Below are 16,331 nucleotides of genomic sequence, written 5' to 3' on the forward strand. Positions count from 1 at the left end.
GGGTCACATCTAACTCCCTCTTAAATATAGCCAATGAACTGGCCTCAACTACCTTCTGTGGCAGAGAATTCCACAGATTCACCACTCTCTGTGTAAAAAATGATTTTCTCATCTCGGTCCCAAAAGACTTCCCTCTTATCCTTAAACTGTGGCCCCTAGTTCTGATCTTGTGTCTCTAATAGTGTAAGACGAGTTTCATTCAATTTGGAAAATAATGCTTCAGTGGAAAATGTTTGGTAAATGTTTCATAAGACGTAATATTCATATAATACTTTTATTTGTTTAAATGAAACATAATGGCTTTTCCCTCCGTAATGCATACATTACAGAAATGATTAACATTGAAAAGATTACAAGCAAAATGAGAAAAAATAAAAGTCAGAGATATTTTATTCTAAACAAATAATAATGCCTGGAAATGGAAAAATTTTACCCAAGTCACGTGGTAATGTGTCACCACTAAAAGGTTACATTTGCAGAAGCTCGACTAAACTAATTACATTTATCAAAAATAAATATTTAGCATTTCACTGCTATACATGCTCATTTAGGAAGCAGAACATATCTAAATTAATCTAAAAAATATCCATCATTTTTTGAAAACCTGGGAGATAGCATTATAAACGCATCCACACTAATCATCCCCAAATCCATTGCAAAATTTCGACCTTATTTTTGTTTTTAACTGATGAGGACATTATAGTGCTGTTATGGTCTGTAGAACCAAAGAGGATAAATGCCGAAAATATCCTGATTTTAAATGGTCTGACAACAATCTTAGTGTCTGTAATAAGATAAAATATCTAGGGCATATTATTACCGAACCAATGACAGATGATGAGGATATTTATAGGCAACGACGCATGCTGTATGCACAGGCGAATATCCTCTTGCGTAAATTTGGTGCTTGTGCAGGTGTGGTGAAGATGTCGCTATTTAGAGCATACTGCACACCACTCTACACTGCGCACCTGTGGTCGAACTATTTAAAGACAAATATGCAGAGACTAAAGGTGGCATATAACGATGCCATGAGAACCCTGCTAAGGCAACCTAGATGGTGTAGTGCCAGTAATATGTTTGTGGCTGCAGGAGTCAGTACTTTAGAAGCTATCCTAAGACACCACATGTATAAATTCATTTACAGGATAAATGACTCTAAAAATGTGCTTATTGTGGCCTTGACAAACATAAGGGTTAGCACTACACGCTACGAATCCCAGCTGTGGAGACACTGGTATCGTTGTTTCGTTGTAGGACATTGATCATCTTTTAATCTGGATTTTTAACTTAAGTATTGTGGGGTTTAAAAAAAATATAAATTATGATGTTTTTATGTGATATACCATGATTTTATATGTATTTAATATGCAATGCATTTTTAATGTAATGTTGCCCCTTGTCTGGACCTTGAGTCTGTAATAAAGTTTATTATTATTATTATTATTATTATTATATTCAGAGGCAGAATGGCTTATTCAGCTTCTTGCGCCTGCTATGTTATTCAGTAAGATCATGGTGGACGTAACCTTAGCAATACTTTCCTAAACTAACCCAGCCAACTTGAAAGGTCTCCCTTCAACCTTTGACACCCCACGTTTGTCGAATCTCTCTTTGTAGCTAATACCCGCTAATCCAGATAGCATTCCAGTATCAATATCAATCAATCTTTCATCAAGTAAATACTTTGCATTTCCATCTGCTACCCCCGTTAGCTATTGTTGTTTTGATTGCTTTGATATATAAATAGAAACCTGTCCTCCTAAAATGGATAAAATTATACTTTTAAAAGCACAGAACTGCCAATACAATTAAAGAATCTCTCACATATACAAAGATACATAGCCAATAGGTACAGGAGTAGGCCCTTCGGCCTTTTGAGCCAGCACTGCCATTCAATGTGATCATGGCTGATCATCCACAATCAGTACCCCGTTCTTGCCTTCTCCCCATATCCCTTGATTCCGCTAGCCCTAAGAGCCCTAACTCTCTTTTGAGTGAATACAAGCCCAGTCGCTCCATTCTTTCATCATGTGACAGTCCCGCCATCCCAGGAATTAACCTTGTGAACCTACGCTGCACTCCGTCAATAGCATGAATGTCCTTCCTCAAATTAGGAGACCAAAACTGCACACAATACTTCAGGTGCAGTCTCAGTACAACTGCAGACGGACATCTTTGCTCCTATACTCACCTCCTCTCGTTATGAAGGCCAACATGCCATTAGCTTTCTTCACTGCCTGCTGTACCTGCATGCTTACTTTCAGTGGCTGATGTACAAGGACACCCAGGTCTCGTTATACTTCCCCTTTTCCTAACCTGACACCATTCAGACCATTCGCCATTCAGGTGAGATTGCTCTCACCAGGTTTTCTTGAATACCCCGCAACACTGCTCAGTGCCCCTACAGATCAAGGCAAGCATACCATATGCCTTCTTTACACACATATCTTAGTGTGTGGCCACTTTCAGGGAATTGTGACTTGGACCCCAAGATTCTTGCCATTAACTGCATACTTTCCCCTTTCATTCAACCTCCCAGAGTGTAACACCACACGCTTGCCTCTAAATCTAAACTTTTTCTGCCCATTTCTGTAGTTGATCTATAACCTGCTGATTACTTTGACAGCCTTCCTCACTGTCTGCAACTCCACCAATATTGGTGTCATCAGCTAAATTACTGACCTACCCATCTACATTTACATTCAAGTCATTGATATGCTTCACAAACAATAAAGATCCCAGTTTAGATCACTGCAGGACTCCATTGGTCACTGACCTCAAGCCAGAATAACACCCTTCCACCACAACATTTACTCTATGAATAAACCAGTTCTGAATCTAAATTGCCCAGCTTCCATGGATTCCATGCATCTTAATCTTCTGGATCAGCCTACAAAGATGAACTTTTTCAAATCAATATAGACAACATCCACTGCCCTACCATCATTGATCACCTTTAGCACCTTCTCAAATACACAAACAAGTTAGAAAAACAAGGCCTGCTACATGCTGTCTGTCCCTAATTAGTCCATCCTCTTCCAAATGTAAGTAATCCTACCCTGAATAATCATCTCCCAATAGGTTCCCCGCCACTGACGTAAGGATCACCGTCTCACAGTTTGTGGGCTTTGATCAATCTATAGCCGAATTAACGAGTTAACAACTAAAGTTAAGGTCCCTCCTGGATGCTAGCCTAAAAAAAATGGAAAAGCTCATTTGGTCAGGACAGGGGGAAACTAGAGGTATGAAAAGGTACAGAACAAATCAGAGGCGGAACCAATGACCAAGGAAATGTGGAGCCCACAATGGTCCATTGTTGGCTGTGAATGTAATAATGAAGAGATATATGGATGCGAACAGTGGAACTGGCAGAATGACTAGGGTGGAGGAGGGGCGGAGAGAGAGGGAATGCAAGAGTTACTTAAAATGAGAGAAATCAACATTTATACCGCTGGGTTGTAAACTGCCAAAGTTGCCAAAGTGAAATATGAGGTGCTGTTCCTCCAATTTGCATGTGGCCTCACTCTGACAGAGGAGGTCTAGGCCAGAAATGGCAGCATAGGAATTTTGTTCTGTATCGGAAAAGGGGAGGTCAAGGGTGATGGTGAAAACATGACAAGGGTGGGGTTGGGGTCAGAGGGGGGGCAGGAGAATGGAGGGAGGAGGTTTAGGCGAGGTCCTGGGGGGGGGGGGGGGGGGGGGGGGGGGGGGGGGTGTTGAGGATTATCGGCCATGGAGGTTCAATTCAGTTCCATTCAATTCAACTTTATTGTCATTGCACAAATACAAGTATAGGTACAACAAAATGCAGTTTAGTGTCTGGTCATAGTCATAGTGCAAGATAGTAGAAGTAAAAATAAAAATACAAAGTTGGCATACAATAAAAGTTTAAAAAAATACTGGTTAACAATGTGTGGATTGTGGATGAAGTAAAACTGATACATACATAGGCAGATAACTGTATACATGTGGGAGAGTCTAAGGTTGGCTAGCGTCAGGACTCAGAGCAGCAGTATGGTGTTGTTGAAAAAGCTGTTCCTCTGCCTGCTTGTGCGAGACCTGAGGCTCCTGTACCGCCTCCCTGATGGGAGGAGGGCAAACAGTCCATGGTTAGGGTGAGAGGGGTCCTTGATGATTTTCCCGGCCCGTCTCAGACACCGTTTTCGGTGGAGGGCATCCATGGCAGGGAGCGGGGCACCCTCCTCTCTCATAGATGAGGCCCTCACATATGTCTCCTTGTTATCCTGTAGCTGCGCTCTAGCTCCCCCTCCACCCAGTCGCTAGAGGAACAGAGTCCCGCCAGTCCTCACCTTTCACCCCATCAGCTGTGGCATACAGCACACAATCCTCCGACATTTTCACTATCTCCAAATTATGAAAAAATGTCTTCAATTTTGTTAACTGACCTTTTATTTGGGACTTTGACAAACACCTTCTTAAAATGAACATGGGTGACAAGTCTATTGCAATCCCTGCATTTATTACCATATCTCAATATTCAATTGGTTTTGTGAAATATAATTTGTAAACAAATCACTGTTGACACAGTGTGATCTACTGTCTTAAACTCTAGGGACAGCACAGTGGCGCAGTGTTAGAGCTGCAGGCTCGCAGCGCCAGATACCGGGGTTCGAAACTGACTACGGGTGCTATCTGTGCGGAGTTTGTACATTCTCCCTGTGACCACATGGGTTTTCTCTGGGTGCTTCGGTTTCCTCCTACATTTCCAAAGTTGTGCAGGTTTGTAGGTCAATTGGCTTCTATAAATTGCCCCTGGTGTGTAGGACGTGAAACTAGTGTGCGGGTGATCAATGGTAGGCAATATTGGTATGGGTGACACACAAGGCAAGTAATAAAAAGAAAAAACTCCGCAACATTAATTCACTTCTATAAAATGTATTTGCAGAATTAGGTTTTCCATGCTGGAGTGGTTGCTTGGCAGTAAATAAAATTAGCCTTGACTCTTGCAGTTGGGGTTAGTGGTTGAGTAATGGGCAAATGTCCCAACTTTGTAGAATTTGCATGGATTTCAATTATATTGTCTATTGTCACAGTTTAAATAGAAGCAGAGTAACTTGGGCCATAGCTTCCAGATTCCCTTGTTTAATTATCCATGTGCAGAAGCTGCTGGGTGATAAGATTGTGATAGTCTTGTGCTAATCTGTCCCTCCTGCCTGTTAAATCGGGCCCATCTGCCCTCAGAGGAACCTAAAAGATAAAAATGCACTATTTCAATGACCAGAGGAAGTTTGATTAATATTTAATTTACCAGCCAACATACTTAATGGCAATTTTTCATGTTTTGTTAATCTTATAATCTTGCTGTCAATCAACCATACTACATCCAAATTGGATGCCATGTTTCCACAATAGTGACCGCACTACCATGGGATATTTTAGCCCTGAAAAGCAAACGATGCAAATGCCTTTCCATCCTTCCATCAAAACATTCATAGACATCTCATTATTTATTTTACCAATAATTTACATAGAAAAATGCAATTACACAGACATGAATGAAATAAATCAATATAAAATGTAAATTAAATTGCCGTGCTTTTTGTTTTATTTAAAGACAATGTTGTTCCTTTCTTGAACCCATCCAATTCTCCCTACAATTCATCACTTAAGTCTATGTTGTGTGGACGACTAATTTAATATCCAATATAGAGGCACAAATAAACTTCAGGTGCTGGGATCTTGAGCAAAGCAAAAAGTGCACGAGGGACTCAGTAGGTCAGGCAGCATCTGCGGAGTTAGTGGACAGGCGACGTTTCGGGTCAGAACCCTTTAGACTGATGGGGGGCGGGGGGGTGAGAGCTGTAAAAGAGAGATGGGGACAGGACAAAGCCTGGCAAGTGATAGCTGGATACAGCCTGAGAGGTAGTTTGATTGGCAGATAGGTGGAGAATAGGGCCTGTCCCACAGGCGATTTTTTCGGCGACTGACACAGCCGTAGTAGGTCGCTGAAAAAGCAGCGACAGGACCCTTCCTACGACAATGTCTACGACAACCTACCACCTAGTCGACGTCAAGCTACCGACAACCGGCGACCCAATCGTCGCGACTTAGGATGTCCACCTACGACCACACCTACGACCACACAGGTGACAACCTACGACAACGGAAGTCAACCTACGTCCACCCGCGACAAGCTACGACAAGCTATGACCCTGTCGGCGACAACTGAAGTTAATTGAAGACAATTCAGTACGTAGGTAGTCGCCAATGGAATTCACCAAAGTCAGCGCCCGGCGACAACCAACGTCACCTAGCGACAACCTGCATCATCCTGGTGACAACCTACGACAGCACCTACGACAGAAGAAGGCAAGCTGCGTCAAGCCGACAGTGGCCGAAAGGTTTTGAACATTTCAAAATCTAGCGGCGACCAGAAAAACGTTATGACTCTTTAGGCGACTTGTGGAGACTGCTCACGACCAAACAGGCGTCAACCCGCGAGAACATGTGAGAACAGCCTAGTCGCTTGCAGTCGCCGGAAAAATCGCCTAAGTGGGACAGGGGCTTTAGTGACAAAGGCTGGAGATGAAAAGAAGATAACAGCGGATCAGATATTCAGAGGAGTGAAATGCAAAGCCAGTGGGAGAGTGGGGACAGGGGGAGGGAAAAGATGGGAGATGAATGGAAAACGGGAACGGGGATGGGAGATGAGTTTATGAAGGATGGGAAAAGAGAAAGGTGACGGTGTGGAAGAAATAGGAGCATACCAGGATGGGGTAAGAAAGGAAACGGTGGGGGGGGGGAATGGGATTAGTACTTGAAGAAAATTCAGTGTTCATGCAGTTGGGTTGTGAGTACTGAGATGCTGTGAAAAGCTTTTGTTGTGTGCTGAGCAGTCAGTGGAAAGACTAAAGACTATGATAAAGGGAATAACGTTTGGTGCAAGATAAAGTCCAGGAAAGTCCGATTAAAGATAGTCCAAAGGCCTCCAATAAGTACATAGTAACTCAGGTCCACCTTTTAGTTGTTGATAGGTTGATAACAGCTGGGAAGAAATTGTCCCTGAATCTGGAGGTGTGCGTTTTCACACTTCTGTAACGCTGCCTGTTGTGAGAGGGGAGAAGAGGGAGTGACCTGGGTGAGATTCGCCCTTGATTAAGGACAAATCTCCTTAAAGAAGAAATATTGGGCCACAATTTCCTGGTAAGTCCTTGCAGTTCTGCAAAAAACAATTGCCTACATATTATCAAGAGGCTTCCTGCTCCAGGAGAAATCTGCTCCATTATCACACTAACTGCGTTGACGTTAGATTTCTTGTGGAGTTCAGCACAAATCTGTTTTTTTTTTTCAAACATTTACCTGATATTTTAAAACAAGTAAAAGCAGTTCCACTAATGATTATTGATTCTCCAATGCCTTCGAAGTATAGAGTAATCCACATGATAATTTTGAATTCTCACATTTATTTTACAGCTCAGCATTTTGCACATGCCCCAGGATTTAGGAGAAACATTTATTCTATTCATTGCAGTGTTCAATTAAGTTTTTAAATCCCACAAAACGTTCTTCTCTATTTTACTTGTTCTCCCTAGACAAAATCATTGAATGAATAGCATTATCAAAATATTGCAAAATTTGCATGTTTATCTTAGTAACCCGCAATTATGATCCAGACATAAATGAATACTTGGCTGACTCAGAATATTTACATACTATAAAAGTCATGAGAGCGAAGTAGTGTGTTAAAGTTGGTGTTTTGCAGAAGCAAAGGTTTGACTTGCTGTGAAATATTTTGCATTTCAATTGCAGAACTCTAGACCTCCATCTTTCATAGTCTAGGGGAACATCTGAAAAGGATGGAAAACGAAGAACAAATGACCAAAATGGAACTTCATTTGGAATCTCAAATACGTATTGAAAGGACAGTGAAAGAAGAAGTTGACACGAAGAAAACCATTGAAAAGAAGCTGCGTGAAAATTGCTCGTGTTCGTTGGATAAGCTTAAAAACCTTATTATTGGTTTCTTCCCTGTCCTCCATTGGCTCCCACGATACAAGTTCAAAGAATGGATTTTAGGTGATACCATTTCAGGTTTGCTTGTTGCTGTTGTTATAGTTCCTCAGGCAATAGCATATGCATTGCTTGCTGGTCTAGAAACCAGCTCCAGTTTGTATGCATCCTTTTTCTTCTCCTGCATTATTTATTTCTTAATGGGTACCTCACGCCACATTTCAGTGGGCATTTTCAGCTTAATATGCCTCTTGGTGGGCCAGGTGGTCGATCGAGAACTTCTTCTGGCTGGATATGAAGTTGAAGATTTCACAGTGTTGCCATCAGCAATGAACAATGCAAATAACTGGACCAGCAGTAATGTTACTACATCCATGATAATGAATATCACTTTTCCTGGATCACTGAATATGGAATGTGACAGAAAATGCTATGCAATCAGTGTTTCAGCTGCCCTAACATTCATGTGCGGTGTTTATCAGGTAAGATTTTCATTATGAGATTATGTGTTTAATGCAAAAGTGAATAATTTTGGTATTTAATTTACCGTTATATTTTAAAACTAATTCAAGAAGCACTCTCTACTATAATTTCAGAATCCACCCCAATTACATGATAATTTTCCATGACAGTGTGAAATAATGCAAATGTAGTCATCTCCATTTTAAGAAAAATCACAAAAATCAAAATGATTATGTTTATTAGTTGCCGCAATCTGTATGCAAAGATTTTGGCCACATGCACCATTTCAAGCGTTTTATTTTGTTAACACTTGTAAACCAGATCGGAGTAGAAATAGAGACAAAGAATCATTGCTACTAAGACTGGAGCAGTTACAAACTAGCAATGATTTCCCTTCATATTTTGTAAATTGTAATCTGAAGGGTAATGAGATTGTTGAGGTAAAAACAAATTTACAACTGTACAAAAGTACAAGATGTAATCAAGCTTGAACAGATGATAAAAACGGATCTTAATGTTAAATTAATATATTTACTACTCTGCTAACTGCTAAATCATTTTCGACAATTTACAAATAGAATTTACAAAATAATTCAGTAATTACTCTGCATTCTGTAAATTAATTCAACTTCACTCAACGTTAAGAATAAGGGATAAGCCATTTAGAACGGTGATGTGGAAACACTTTTTCACACAGAGAGTTGTGAGTCTATGGAATTCTCTGCCTCAGAGGGCGGTGGAGGCAGGTTCTCTGGATACTTTCAAGAGAGCTAGATACGGCTCTTAAAGATAGTGGAGTCAGGGGATATGGGGAGAACTCAGGAACTGGTTGGGAATGATCAGCCATGATCACCTTGAATGGTGGTGCTGGCTCAAAGGGCCGAATGGCCTTCTCCTGAACCTATTGTCTATTTAGAACATCTCCCATGATCCACTAATTAGTTTAATTGTTTGCAACTTATAAGGTTGTAAATATTATTTTAATAAACCTTTCTCATATTCAATTGTTTAGTATCTTGAGAAACAAGTCCAAAGTCCAGAGATCACTGAAGGTAGCCAAGCTGGTCAGGCAATATCTCTGGAGAAAAGGATAGGTGACATTACAGGCTGAGACCCTTCTTCAGATTGAGACTTAGGGGAAAACGAAACAAGAGGTATAAAAGGTAAATAGAACAAAAGAATGAAAGATATATAGAAAGCAACAAAGATCAAGGAAAAGTAGAGCCCATAATGATCCATTGTTGGCTGTGGGGTAGATGATAATGAGTTATACAGTAAAACTCAAAAGGATGAGAGTAAAACTAGTACGACGATTAGTGTGGGGGAGGAACGGAGAAAGAGGCGATGCAAGCGTTACTTGAAGTTAGAGAAATCACTACTCATACCACTGGGTTGTCAGCTGCTCAAGTGAAATATGGGGTGCTGTCCCTCCAATTTGCGTTTACTGTTGGGACAGCACAGTAGAAGGGACAGTGAAGAGGACGTACGGAATGTTTGGTTTTATTATTGAGGGCATAGAGTATAAAAACAAGGCAGTGTTGTTACAACATTGGTTAAACCATAACTGGAAAACTATATGCAGTTTTCGAGCTGGCATGAATCAAATAGGCTGAATGGCCTCCTGTGTTGTAGTGAGTAGGCACTCCAATGAATATAGAATATAATGAGGTAAGTTTTCAAGATATTGAGCAGAATTGACAAGGTATTTGGAGAGAAACAATTTCTGCTAATTCTGGCTTCTGAGCCATGACTTCCCTATTTAAATATTGGAGCCCATGCTTGCTAAAATACAGAAGCAAGGAACTGCAGATGCTGGTTTACAAAAAAAAACATAAAGCGCTGGTGTAACTTAGCGGGTCAGGCAGCATCTCTGGAGAACAGGGATAGGCGACATTTTTGGTCATGAGGGTCCCTCGCTGAAGTGATATTAGGAAATCGTAAACAGCAACCAGCAATTCATGCTAGGTACGTTACGGTTTTAAAATCAGAGACTGATACATTTTACAAACAATTAGTAAGGAATGGATCAAAGATAGGCACACAGAATCTGTGTCACAGATCTGCCATTATCTTACTGAATGGCAGAGTAGCATCCCAGCAACTAACTCATCCAAATTACCCATTCAGGTGCAGGAAAAGGAGGAGAAAAATGTAGTCTTCATTTTGGTCTCTGAGCTTGCTAGCATTTATATGGACATGATTACATAATGTGGGAAATTGTAGTTTACCTACCCCTTTGTGGTTTCTGTGAAGATGTGCTGGTAGCATTAGCTGATAGAACAATAGCTGGGAAACCACGTGACCTGTCTATCAAATATTCTGCTCAATAACGATGTGGTGCATGAGAAAAGAATGGTCTAGGTAGTACATAAACTTTGCATGTACAAATACTTTTTCTTGGCTAAATACTGATTAAATACTAAATACTATAGCAATATCCCCAATCCCTTACAGCATTCAGTTGATAAAAATTTTAGGGCTGTAATGAATTTGTTAGTGAGGCCACAAATGGAATATTGTGTTGGTCATCCTGTGATAGGAAAAATGTAATTTAGCTGGAAAGTGCAGAGAAGATATGTGGGACTATTGCCCGGACTGGAGGGCTGAGCTTTCGGGAGAGATTGGGCAAGATAGGGCTTTATTCCTCGGAGTGAATGAGGTTATGAGGTGGTCTTATAGAGGTGAATTAAATAATGAGGGTAATGCATCGAGTCAGGGTAGGGGAATGAAGAATCAGTGGACAAAGCTTTAAGATGGTAGGAGAACCTGAGGTGCAACCTTTCACTCAGAGGATGTCACGTATATGGATTGAGCTGTCAGAGGAGGTAGTTGACGCAGGCACACTAACAACATTTAAAAGACACTTGGGACAGGTACATGGATAGGAAGGTTTAGGGGGATATGGGCCAAATGTGGGCAAACGTAATTAACTTAGGCTGCCTATCTTGGTCTGCATGGATGAGTTGGGCAGAAGGGCCTGTTTCCATGCAGTGTGACTATGACTGGATTTGTAGTGTTTGTTACTTGTTAACTTGTTTGAAGATTGGAAAAAGCTTTGCTTTGCTTTGTTGGTTTTTAATATCATTTAGTGGTTTCCATAGCTTGCTGCTTTGAATGAGTAGCATATGCATATTCCTGTGTATTCCTTGCACCATTTATTTCATTCTACATCATCTGATGCTGGTCCTGCCATGGTCTTCTATGCTCCAAACTAAACCAGGGCTTCCCATGATATAGGTAGCGTGAGAGATGAGGGTGGAGTTCAGGTTACCAGTTGTTTCTGTTCCTGTTGATATCCTACGATATTTCTTGACTGCAGTCGCTTCAGCTGCTCAACTATCGCAAATGTATCCTATTGTGTGGGAATGCCACATGGTGCACAGTAACGGCAGAATTTTGATTACCAAGAATAGTGATGGACACTCCCACAAAACCTAAAGACAAATCAATGAACAATATGCTGATTGATGAGGGCGAAATGTACTGACAATTGATTTTACACAGTTATCTCTTGCCCATGAGACAGGCAAAGAGGAAGGAAGCAAAGAATGATGTGAAGTCAGGAGCGGAGCAAAAAGGAACCACAGCAGAGCTGGTCCAATCAGAGGGCCAATCAATGAAGTGAGCACCCCCCGGAGGGAAGGAGAAGCCTGGAAAAGACTGACATAGGGAGGAATAAGCGAGTTCGGTATTCCGACTGCACATGCCCAGGTCATGGGTCACTCACGATAAACACTCTCGACGGCTGTGCTGCTGCATAGGTGCAGACCTGCGTTTCGTTTGTGGTCGGGGTTGGACCGGGTCTCTGGTGCTGCTGGGCCGTCCCCGTCCCCTCCTGAGTGTCCCATCCCTGTCCGGGGTGCGGCCAGGGATGTCCAGGGTGGCCCTGGGCGGGTGGGAGTGGTTGCCCAGGCTAGTAGCCAGCGCGGAGGGGGGTTGCTGGCTCCAGCTCGGCTTTGCCTGTCCTGCCAGGTTGATCGGCGGCCCTGGACTGGCAAGACGCCAGCCCGTTGCAGTGGCGGCCCAGGCTTGCGGCCGGCGCGGAGGGGAGGCGCTGGCTCCAGCTCAACTCTGCCTGTCCCACCGGGTTGACCGATGGCCCTGGAGTGACGGGACGCTGGCCCAGAGCAGTGGAGTTGGCGCTTCTTCTCCGCGCTGGCTGTGGGCCTGTGCCGCCACTGCGACGGGCTGGTGTCCCGTCAGTCCAGGGCTGTCGGTTGGCCCGGCAGGTCAGGAAGAGTTGAGCTGGGGTTGGCGGTTTTCTCCAAGCTGGCTGTGGGCCTGGGCCGCCTCTCCCGTCTGACTCCCCTTGGTCCAATGGCGGTTCGGATGCACTTGCGGTGCCGGGGACCCAGGTTCGATCCTGCTTGTGGCGGCACATTGCCGAGAGTGTTTATGGGGAGTGACCTTTGACAAATCCCATGATTCCTTGCGTTTTTCGGAATACCAAACTCACTTATTGGTGATGAGAGCGTAGATGAATGATGAAGAGAGGATGGGAAATGGTTTGAGATCTGGAAATAGAAACATTTTGAGGTTTCTACTTCTCGACCTAGTCTTTGATAATTTTAACCAACCTTGCTTTAAAATTAACAAATGATCTGGTATCAATTGCTATCTGCAGAAGAGAGCTCCAAATTTCTACCATTCACTACATGTACACTTCCAAAAGGCCTGGCTCCAACTATTTTAAAGTGCCTACCCCAGGTTTGCCTGCAATAGAACATAAGCATATTTCTGCTCAGTCAAGCAATCTATTAATAATTATTTTTAATTGGAGCTTCCGTATACATTTATACAGTCCTTTAGCATCGATGGCAAACTTGAAAGTTTCCATTCTATTATTTAAAAGTTATTTAAAATGCTTAGTACATTGTTTGTAAAAGAGATCCTTGTGAGATGTCAAATATCTCCTCATGTTAACTTTGATCAAGCCCCACATGTTGGTTGCCAGTTTAAATATTATGGTTAAAAAATATCTATTAAAGGACATTAACCCCTCCCTTTCAAGTGCTGCATTCCTACTGAACTTTGGTTTTATTTACACAGCAGAGTATTATATCCTCTTTAGTCTGATTTGGTTACGAAAGACTTAGCGGCTCCCATGTTTCCTATCAATTAATGGAGATGTTTCTAAAGCTGAAACTATTAATGCTGAAACATTGTGTTCAGGTAGACAGTATAATTTTGTTTTTAAAGATCTGTAGGGCCACACAGTGGTGCAGCGGTAGAGCTGTTGCTTTACAATGCCAGAGACCCAGGTTTGATCCTGACTACAGGTGCTGTCTGTACGGAGTTTGTATATTCTGTGACCGCCAGGGTTTTTTCCTGGTGCTCCGGCTTCCTCCCACATTGCAAAGATGTGCAGGTTTGAAGGTTAATTGGCCTCTTTAAATTATCCCTTGTGAGTAGGATAGAACGAATGTATGGGCCTTTTTCCAAGCTGTATCTCTAATCTAAACATTTTGACATCACAGTCTACAGTAGAATTTCACATTTTGCGATGACTTTGCAAAAATACAACAATGAATACACATTTTATAAGTTCCCATATTATGTCCCTGAAGCACTATTTACAACAAAAAACTCAAATGCGGCAAAGTTTTAAACGGCAGAAAAGAATATAATTTTAGTTTGTCATGTCATGCTATGATCACCATATTTCTAATGATGTCATTAAATCATCAATTACGTTTTACAGATGTGATAAAAAAAAAAAAATTCTTGGGGATAGGCTTCTGATTTTATTATGAATGGTTGTTATTTATTTATTAATATGTTTCTTATTCCAGTTACTGATGGCAATTTTCCATCTTGGATTCGTATCCAAGTATCTATCTGAACCCTTGCTGGATGGATTTGCAACTGGTGCCTCGATTACCATCGTAACAATGCAAGTCAAGTACCTCATTGGAGTAAAGCTGCCGCGTAGCCATGGACCTGGCAGTGTTGTCGTAACTTGGATAAACATTTTCAAGAACATTCACAAGACTAATTTATGTGATCTGATAACAACTGCCATTTGTATGCCTTTGCTAGTTGTTTCAAAGGAATTAGGGGAAAGATACAAGGACAAGTGTAAGTTTCCCTTCCCGATGGAATTAACTATTGTCGTTATCGCTACAATTATATCTCATTTTGTAAACCTAAATGAAATATATGGTTCAAGTATTACTGGCCCAATCCCCACCGGCTTCTTACCTCCCACAGTTCCGAGTTTGACTATTTTACCAAGAGTTGCTATTGATGCTATAACACTTGCAATCATTAGCTTTGCCTTCACAATTTCACTGTCTGAGTTGTTTGCAAAGAAGCATGGATACACAATTCAAGCAAATCAAGAGACTTATGCTCTTGGATTCTGTAATGTAATTCAATCATTTTTTCATTCTTATGCTTCCAGTGCAACTCTGGTTAAAACACTTGTTAAAGATTCCAGTGGCTGTCAGACTCAGCTCTCTAGTCTTGTGAGTGCTGTGCTGGTGTTAATGTTGCTCCTTTTCTTAGCTCCTGTATTCTATTCTCTGCAGAAGTGTGTTCTAGCAAGCATCATTATAGTCAGCCTCAGGGGAGCTCTCATGAAATTTCGTGACCTACCACAGTTATGGAGAATGAGCAAAATTGACACTATGGTTTGGTGGGTCACAATGTTGTCTGTGTGTTTAATAAGCACTGAACTGGGGCTTTTTACAGGGGTAACATTTTCACTTCTGTGTGTCATAGTTCGCACTCAGGTACCTAGGACAGCTTTGTTAGGTCGGAAGCAGGACTCAACTCTGTATGAAGATCAAGCAGAATATAATAATCTTTCATCTATTCCCCAAATCAAAATATTTCGTTTTGAAGCTTCCCTATACTATTGCAATAAAGATTACTTTATGGAGAGCCTAATGAGGAAGGTTGGTCTGAATCCTGCTCTGGAGATTGCAAAGCAGAAAAAAGCAGAAAACAAGCGAAAAGGAAAAAAGAAATCAGGGGAAACATTCAATGGTAACATCAATCAAGAACAGCCTGTTGTCATCAAAGAATTGATTCCCAAGATCTACAATTTTCACACAATTATTCTAGATTGCTCCACCATCCAATTTTTGGATAGTGTTGGTATTAATACAATGAAGACAGTCCTGAAGGATTATAACGACATTGGTATTACAGTCCTCCTAGCCAACTGCAATCCTTCAGTGCTTGATTCTTTGAGTAGGGGACAGTACTTTGGAGAAAATTGTAAGGAGATGGACAACTTGCTTTTCTATTCAGTGCATGCAGCTGTTCAGTATGCTGAAGTCAAATGGTCTGAGTCAGGTAATTCCTCTCTCTAAATGTTTCTGCATTTGTTGATAAATATTGACCATGCACTATGAAAATGGCAATATGAGTACATTTTAAAAGGCTTATAATCTAAGCTATAGATCACTGGATATTTTAATCATAACTGAAGCTGTTTTTTTCATTTGTTACAGCACAGTAAATTAATCTACCAGATATTTGGTCAAATAAATTGGAAATATCCTTATTTAGAGCTGGCTCTAATTTATATGGGTAACTGAGGGTTTTTTACAACACATTTAATATTGCCTAGTGAAGATGGAATTAAATAATGGGGGGTATACAAAAGTGCTGGAGAAACTCAGCGGGTGCAGCAGCATCTATGGAGCGAAGGAAATAGGCAACGTTTCAGGCCAAATCCTTCTTCAGACTTGGTTGCAAGCCAGTGAACCCTGATGGAATTATTCTTGAATATAAAAGATGACAATAATTGCCTGACAAATAGATATGAATAAATATTCAGTGGAAAGATGAAAGGTTTTTTTTAAGATATTTAAAAACATTGTCAGGAGTGATCTGATGAATTAAAAAAAAAATGATTTGCTGCAAGTTACGAATAAACTTGGTAC

The 16,331-nt window shown here is 41.3% G+C and overlaps 2 protein-coding genes across 4 annotated transcripts in view; one reads left to right on the forward strand and one right to left on the reverse strand.

The window, feature by feature from the left end:
- Positions 1-16,289, forward strand: part of slc26a1 (solute carrier family 26 member 1) — a 44,812-nt gene extending 28,523 nt beyond the window's left edge. For both annotated transcript variants that reach the window (XM_055646986.1, XM_055646995.1), the window contains exons 2-3: positions 7,774-8,456; positions 14,229-16,289. In XM_055646986.1, coding sequence (XP_055502961.1) covers positions 7,821-8,456; positions 14,229-15,755 — 2,163 coding nt within the window. In that variant the 5' untranslated portion in view covers positions 7,774-7,820 and the 3' untranslated portion in view covers positions 15,756-16,289. The remainder of the gene's footprint in view (positions 1-7,773; positions 8,457-14,228) is intronic.
- The window catches only part of idua (alpha-L-iduronidase), a 137,570-nt gene that overhangs the window by 100,914 nt on the left and 20,325 nt on the right, over positions 1-16,331 (reverse strand). The window lies entirely within an intron of this gene.

Source organism: Leucoraja erinacea, chromosome 1 (assembly GCF_028641065.1).
Source record: "Leucoraja erinacea ecotype New England chromosome 1, Leri_hhj_1, whole genome shotgun sequence".
Taxonomy (NCBI): Eukaryota; Metazoa; Chordata; class Chondrichthyes; order Rajiformes; family Rajidae; genus Leucoraja; species Leucoraja erinaceus.